The 8219-nt window shown below is 37.0% G+C and overlaps 1 protein-coding gene across 1 annotated transcript; it reads right to left on the bottom strand.

Annotated features, from left to right (window-relative positions):
• Positions 1-636: 636 nt before the first annotated feature.
• On the bottom strand, positions 637-1173 carry LOC107494817 (uncharacterized). Its single transcript, XM_016115856.1, has one exon. It carries the CDS (start codon positions 1171-1173, stop codon positions 637-639), a length of 537 nt encoding a protein of 178 aa, XP_015971342.1.
• Positions 1174-8219: the final 7046 nt, after the last annotated feature.

Here is an 8219-nt window from a genome sequence, read left to right as displayed (position 1 = left end):
TCAAGCGAAATGACCAGATCTAGTGGCACTTGTTAGTAGTCACAGTAAAACTCTGCCCTAGGGATGTGGTCTAGAGGCCCTATCTGAAATCCTCTTACGGCAGTCCCTTACCAGAAGTCCCTCATTATTGCAGTAGTAACATATATTTGTACCAAACAAGCAGGGCCTCCCACCATGATTTTTCCCACACTTCGGGCATATGAAGCCATCCTGAGTTTGCTGAGGTTGTTCTCTCTGTACCCATCCTAGGTCATGATTATTGTTACTACCGTTGAAACGAATGGGAAAGTCGCCTTCATGTTGGTGCTATTGCTGTACATTAGATTTGAAATCTCTACCCTCATAGGCTAGTCTTTGATCAAAACTTTGTTGTGCAGCCTCTCGAAGATTTGCTCATGCAACTGCCAACTTCTTTGAATATTCCTCTGCCAGTTGACTCTTATTGACTAATTCAGCAAAGTTCCTGATCTGCATTGGACCCACTAAGGCTAACAGCTCCTCTCTAAGACCTTCCTCATACTTAATACAGTTCCACTCCTCATATTCTGCAAGATTTCCCTGGCGCACATTCGAAAATCGGCACAAGTCCTCGAATATCCGGGTGTACTCAGCCACCGTCATGCTTTCCTTCCTCAACTACAGCAATTCCAACCCGTTGGCAGTGCGGGGGGATGGAGGAAAATACTTCTTGTAAAACTCAGTGCGAAAGTCAGCCCAAGTGATATCAACGCCTCCTTGTCCCAACAACTGGCTCACTTCCTGCCACCAACGTTGTGCATCCCCCTTCAGCATGTAAGTGGCGAACTCCACTTGTTGTCCTCTAGGGACATGTTGCACCTGCATAGCCCGTTCCATGGCATGAAACCAATCATCTGCCCTGGTCGGGTTGATGGTTCCAGAGAAATTGTGCGGATTAACTTTAAGGAAAGATGCCAAAGTCATTAGCCTATCCCCTTCGGGTACGCTGTTTCCCAATCCATTTCCATTTCCATGACTATTCCCATTATCGTTCCCCTGCTGTCGTTCCATTCTTTCCACCGCTCTATTAGTTGCTGCAATGGAATCGTGCATAGCTGTAGCCATCGCGTTCATAGATTCTAACAAGGTGGTCGGGTCAAATGCCGGCTCGAGACTCAAACTCGATTGACCGGGGCTGCGCCTGTTTGCAGACATTGACGTCTTGTTAACACCAAACAATCAACATTAAGGTGATCAGTCTTACATATCCAATTTAAGTGCTAACATTTACAAAATGAATGCTCACAGACCATCATGCAAAATGTATCATTAGAGATACCCTAGCAGCATGGAAATACACAAGCAGAGCATGCGGTGAAGCATGGTCTATCCATTCCCAGGCTTTACCAAGGACGAACTACTCTGATACTATTTGTAATGACATAGATTCTTGCACGTCATAACCAATGCTAGCCCCCAGGCGTTACTACACGACTTTTCCTAGAGACTCTAGACCTTATATATATATATATATGTTGCAGAGAAAAAAACAAAAAATGTAGTATTATCATACATATATGCCCGAAGGCTCATTTAGTACCTCATAATTCACACCAAGTTACGTCGTTGCTTATTCATGAAAATATTTACAGACTCCATATTTATACTAACAGGCCTCGACTCACAAGAGTCACTATAGTCTGGGACCTATTCTAACTTGTTTATATAGGTATTTACAAAAGCATCTAGCACTCTAAAAGTCTATACAAAGCGAGGGCAAAGACAACTACTACCACTGCTACTATTATAACTACTGCTAGTCATCGATCCTTGGTAGCTGAAGATACACAGAAGTGCTGTGTGAAAGTAAAAAAAGTTGCTCTAACCCTCCGGTAATGCTACTGCTGCTCGGTAGTCCCAAGACTGGAAACTCAAAGAAGACCTTACCGGTTTGCATCTACAGAATGGGGAAGTAAGGGGTGAGAACCTAAGGTTCCCAGTTGGGTACTACACAAGAAAACCTAAGGGGTTCCGCAGCCTAAGTCTAAGACTTCATGCAGTAAGGTCGGTAAGTCACACAAACAAGTGCAAGCACAAGTGTAAAGTAGAATAGTAACCAAGCACGGAATACAAGAAGCAGAGACAAAATAAATCACAAGTACAAGTAAGCAATCATAAACATAGAGAATGCAGCCAACAAGTATGATGCATGCCTAGTCCTATGCAGGCCATGAGCTCATCCGTCGGTTGACTACTCGCAACCCGATGTTACCTAGTAACTAGTCCTAGATATGGTTTCCCAATTGCGTCCGTCCGTGTATACGTATCGATGTGGTTAAGCATACCACCAGTCTGTCACAACAGACAATCATCGCAAAGCTTGACGCCATAATATACGCACAAAGGGGAAACATAGTTTTAGCAATCAATGGGTAAATACCCGCCTCCAAACAACCTCTAGCACCTTAGGGTTTACGGTTCTTTTTCTGTAGCACATCTCAATAAACTTTATCTCTAAGGGACTTCTCTGCCTTTCTTTTTAAATAAAATTTGTGCCCGGTCCTTTCTTAAAATATCTCAGCCATGTCACATTTTACCATTTTGTTCTTGAAATTTTTGTACATTTCCAATTTTACCCTTTTTGTACATAACTTCATTTTTCTAGTTTTCTTTAGGCTTTTATTGCCACTTTCACCACTAGTGTACTTCACCATTTTATTGTCATATTTTTCCTAAAAGACCTTCTTACCCTTCATTAAATTAAATACTAATTTTTAATTTGGATTTTATGCCTAAAATTACTAATATGTCCCTAAGTACTCTAGTTTATCATTTAACCAAATTTAGCGTCAAAATGTTACCGGATTAATCCTAATATTTTTCTATGACCAAATTATCTATGAAACTTCTAATTAATGTCAATTCTACCCTTAGGGACCTAAAAGATCATTTCACCTTTTATTAATTTATTTACTTATTCTAGTTACCACTTTTTACCGTTTTACTTCTAACTTTTACTAAAACTTTAATTTAGACCCAAAACTTTATTATAATTATAATTTTGACTCAAGTAATTTATCTAATTACTATCTTATCCCTATTGATACTAAGTTCAGAATTTTACTTATTTTTCATTTAAATTATATTTTTAACTCTCTTTTACCCAAAAATGATCATAACACCCTTTTTACTTTTACATCTTTGTTTCATAGGATTAAAAATCAGTTTTCTAACCTCTTTTTAACCATTATACATGTGAATTTCATGATCATTTAGTGGATGGATTTTCAGGGGTGCAGTTTTTCATTTTTATCCACTTTTAGTGACTTTTAAGGCTTGAAACTTAAATTCCAAGTGCTCCATTAATTTTTTACTATCCCATACATTTTTTAGAGGCAAATAGCTTCATATATCACTCAAATAACAGTCCAAAAACAAAGAAGTATCACTAAATTTTTAGAAATAAAAATTAAGCACAAAATTACCACAAAATGGCTTACATAAGCACTGAAAACAAACACAACCATACTCTAACTAATCCTAACCCTTACCTCTTATTAAATTAAGTTCTTAAACCTTTCACACACTAGAAAACGTGCACACAAGGATAGAAGTACAGATGGTGATGGTGCAGTTTCATTTTTGGCCGAAAGTGTCGCAAAAACGTCGAAATTCAACCACTATGAGCTTGAAACTCCTTAAGTCCTTAGGCGTGCTCCATGGGTGCTTTAAGAAGAGTCCTATATACATGAAGGAGAGTAAAGATTCATCATGGTTACTGTTTCTTTTTAAAAGAAAAAGAAAAGGAGAAAGAACAAGAGTTTACTTAGCCGAATTCGGTATAAACGCAAAGATTGGCGAGAACGGACAAGAGTTTGTGCTTGTATAGTTTGAGTCCTTGAAGAACACTTGAAGAATAGTGTATGAATGGTGATATAAGGAGCTGAAAATGCAAGTATTGTGTGCAGAAGTTTCTCTCTTTCTCTCTCTCTCTCTCTCAAGACTTTGGTCAAAAGAGTGTAAAAATGTGTAAAGTGTTTTGTGAATTTTTTGGTAAATGCTTTCTTAAATAAAAAATCAAAGTCTTTCTGAAGTTATGATGGTAAAAGGCTGAAATTTTCATGGTCAAGGGCTGGAATTTAATGAAGGGGCATGAAAACGAGGAAGCTTGTTCAGCGCTTGCATGGCGAGCTTATCCATGGTTAAACCGCAGTTAGTTACTTGAGGTTAAAAACACAGCAGAGAGGGTGAAAGGCTGAGATAGTCTCCAAGTTACTTGGGTGGCAAGTAAGAAGATTTCGGGTATCTAGGAGTCGTTTGCGAAATACTAGTCAGAAATTTATTTCGGAGTAAATTTTACCGTGTGCTAAAATAATTAATGCCTAAGATTTATTCTTTAAGAAATAAATCATAAATGAATGGTTAATATTAATCTTGGGTCACAATTATCAAGGTAGGAATTATTTTTTCCACTGGTTTCGAAATTTTTTGTTACAAGAGTTTTTCTCGGTGCACGCAAAAGCATCACTAAAAGTGAATTTCTGGCTCAAAAAGTCTCTAGTCAGAAAATAAACCAATGGTAATATAATATATATTATTTACTAGATAAACTTGACTTAGGAAAAATTAATTACCCTCATAAAGTCAATTTTGACCATATTAATGGCCTTTTTCTTTTTCATTTTTAAGTTTTTTTCTTTTTTCTTTCTTTTCTCCTTTTTTTATTTTCATTTTTTTACCATTGAACCAGCCTCACTATCTCTTACTCGTGTGCGTGAAAATTTTTCTGCTCTTGATGGCACAACTCTGACCTTCAAGACTCTCGGACCTGTGCGAGCCTTGCTTTACCGTATCATCACTCATATTTTATTACCTCAAAGTGGTTCTTACCAGAGGGTTACTGTTTGTGATACCCTTGTACTGTTTGCTATTCTAAATTCTGCTTCAATTTCCTTTGTATATCTTATGGTTAGACACATGTGGGATTGTGTCCGTAGTGATAAAAAATCAAATTTGCCATATGGTATGTTTCTGACTTGCATCTTTGAGCATTTTAATGTGGATCTCAACAATGAGCCAATTGAGAACAGGGTCTCAACCATCAAAGGCGAAGGAGTTCCCGATTCTATTAAAGGGGAAAAGGACAAGAGTTCAACGGCATCAATGATTTCTGATAGCAAAAGTGAAAGTCTTCCTCCTGAATCTTCTCATTTTTTCTGAAACTATCAAGGATGTTTTGAATGAGTTCTCCAATATGTCCAGAATGATGGTCAGGTCATATAAAGAGGCTTGAAAGCAAGCCTATGAAAATGAGAAGGCCTAGAACAAATGCCGTGAAAGGGTGAATCTGCTAATTAAGAGCTTGGAGCCTACTAGCAAGGACGTGGCTTATTCTGAAGGAAAAAATGATCATCTTGATTCTGATACCAATCTTTTTGCTGCCTGAAGATTTGCTTACTGCTGCCTATACCTTTGGAAACAATTTGTTTATTTTGTTACTATTGGACTTGGTTTCTTTTGAACTATTGGATGAATATACTCAATAACTTTAACACCTTGTTCATATTTAAGAATTACATTGCTGTTTTATCTATTTTGTAGGTTTCCTCCTTGATGACAAAAGGGAGAGGAAAAGGATTTTAAAAAGGGGCTGACTTGAAAATAAAACTAGGGCTGCTAGTGCTCAAATTCTTTTGCTCTGTCTTTGATCCCTCTGAGTTCTGATCTAATTACATTTTATGCCCTGTTTGATTATTGTTTCATGCTCTGTCTTAGTGGATGAACATTCTGTTTTATTGGTTGCTTTGATATGTTGCTTAATTGGTAGGAAATATTTTTTTAGGTTTGATACTTTGCTTTGACCATGTTATTTTGAGAAGTGTGTTAGAACTTGAGCATTGATCATTTGTTGGATATTTACTCTGAATGTACTCTGTCATACTCTGTTTTGCAAGAGAAAATTTTTTTGAGCAGCTTGAAGCCTTGATTATGTTTATAAAAATATATTTGCTCAAAATCAGGCTCTTACTTGATAAATATGGTTTTACTTATTAAAGTTCCATGTTTTGAAAATATAAATTTTTTTGGAACTGTTTAAACATGTTTACAAGTAATGCTTCCATTGGATATATGCACACATTAAGGGGGAGCAATTTGATCAATTGAAAGGGGGAGGATTCGGTCAAATTATCAAGGGAGTTTTCTAATCCTAATCCTTTTCAATTCATTTTTTAATAATATTTGTCATCAAGGGGGAGATTGATGAGTTTGGAAAACTTAAATTGTTGTGATAATCAAGCATTATTAAAAATATTAATTAGAAAAATTGTTAATTTAATATGTTCTTCCAATTGTTTGGTTAATGGGTTTGTTAGTGTGTAGAAAAATAAAATGAATTTTTATGTTGGGCTAAAAGGCAGTATAAGCCCAATGTGATGAAATTGTGATCAGCCTTTGTGCAAAAATATTCCATAAAATGTGGTTGAATTATTTAAAAGGGAGAGCAAAGCTAATTGGGCCAGGAAACTAGTGTGCAGCCCAAAACAATTATTCTTTGGAAACCAATGAAAGCCTTTGGTCCGAAATTGAAGGAAAAGAGAAAGACTCCAAACAAAGGCTAGAATGGAATTCAAAATTCAAATGAATTAATTGCTTGCATAGGTAACTGATACAGAAAATTAAATTGAGTTAATTTTACATTGAATGCTTTGTCTCTTCTCTCTCCTCTCTCTCTCTTGGTTTTCAGTTGTCACTTCAATCAGAGAAAAGAAGCAAGAGCAAGTCATCAGAAAAATAAACAGTGAAGTTAATGGAAGAAGAAAAGGCTAGGTTGATGATGGCCTTTGCAAAAGGAAGATCCAAAGCATGGTGTGGCTAGATCTTCGTCATTGAAGGCAATATTTCAAGAAGAGCTTCAAGATCTTCCATGCCAGGAATAAGAAAGATCCATCTCGGTCAGAGAAGAAGATCTCAGTGGTAAAGCTCATTTCTATTTTTTTTTTATTCTAGGACAGAAGGTAGCTACTGGAGCTACGAAGAGGATGAAGCAAATATAGAAATGAAGGAGCTATCAAGGATCAGAGGTTCATTAAGGGTTAGTGTTCTTTCTTGGAGCCAAAGTCAAGATCAAGGGCTTAGAATGAAGGAACTTAATGAGAAGGGTTGAGAGAGGTACATGCATGTTGATTTTAGTTTTTGTTTTCCCTCTCTCTCTTCTCTGTCCAAACCAGCTATGTATTGGAGAAGATGTTGGTGGCTTGGTTGAACTGGTTTTAACCTTGGAAGCTTCCCCTTCTATAATAAGGGTGAACAGCCAAGGATTGAGACAAGGAGAGAAAGCACAGAATTCTCATAGCTACCCTAAGCTAACAGAGTTCTTCTCCTTCAATGGGTTTTATTTTGTGTACTTTTTCTTAGTGTTGTCTGTCTGGGATTCATGGTAATAAACATGGTGAGGTTTATAAGGAAAAGTTACTGAGAAGAAAAAGGCAGTGATCAATACTAGAGAAAAAGCCATAGATGTCTTAGAGTTTCTTTGTACATATGTATGTTGTGTCTCATGATCCTGTGGAGATTTCCTTGCAAGTTGGGTTAGCACTTTGCAGTTGAAAGCTTGGTAGGTGTCCGAGTCAAGTTCAGATTTAGGGATAGAATCTGGATTTGTCCCAGATAGGATTGGGTAGATCCTAGGGAAGACTTGGTGCTTGTAATATGATGATTATAGTAAAATTTCGTAACTGTTGTAATAGAGACTGGATGTAGGCTACATTGCACTTAGCAGCTGAACCAGGTTACTTTTGGGTGTGATTCTCTCTTTCTCTTCTACTTCTATTCTATTTCTGTTACGTTGGAGACAAAATTGAAAAATATCTCCTAACCATTACGGGACAAAAAGAAAATGTCTCTTGACTTGTTATGAGACAAAAAGTAGAAATATCTCTTGAAGTTCCTTTAAAAGTCAGAAAGAAATATTCAGCAAAAAGGGGCTAAGATTCAACCCCCCTTCTCTTAGCCACTGATTACCATCAATTAGTATCAGAGCTTGGTCTTAAAGAGATCAAGCTTTACAGCGTGAAGAAAAGATCCTGATGGTAATTAACAGTGGCTCAAATCTGGTGCCCTACACTCTGACAGAGGGGCAGTCAAGCAACAGACCTCCACTTTTCAATGGAAAGAACTACAGTTACTGGAAAGAAAGAATGAAGATATTTGTTCAATCTGTAGATTACAGACTGTGGAAGATAATCATGGAATATTCTACT

The sequence above is a fragment of the Arachis duranensis genome, chromosome 1, assembly GCF_000817695.3.
Source record: "Arachis duranensis cultivar V14167 chromosome 1, aradu.V14167.gnm2.J7QH, whole genome shotgun sequence".
NCBI classification, from domain to species: Eukaryota; Viridiplantae; Streptophyta; class Magnoliopsida; order Fabales; family Fabaceae; genus Arachis; species Arachis duranensis.
Note: the sequence above shows the minus strand (reverse complement) of the source record. Positions and strands in the feature narration are given on the sequence as shown.

What these genes read in the sequence shown, in the direction of transcription:
- LOC107494817 (XM_016115856.1), bottom strand. Translation starts at nt 1,173, where the DNA reads ATGTCTGCAAACAGGCGCAGCCCCGGTCAATCGAGTTTGAGTCTCGAG.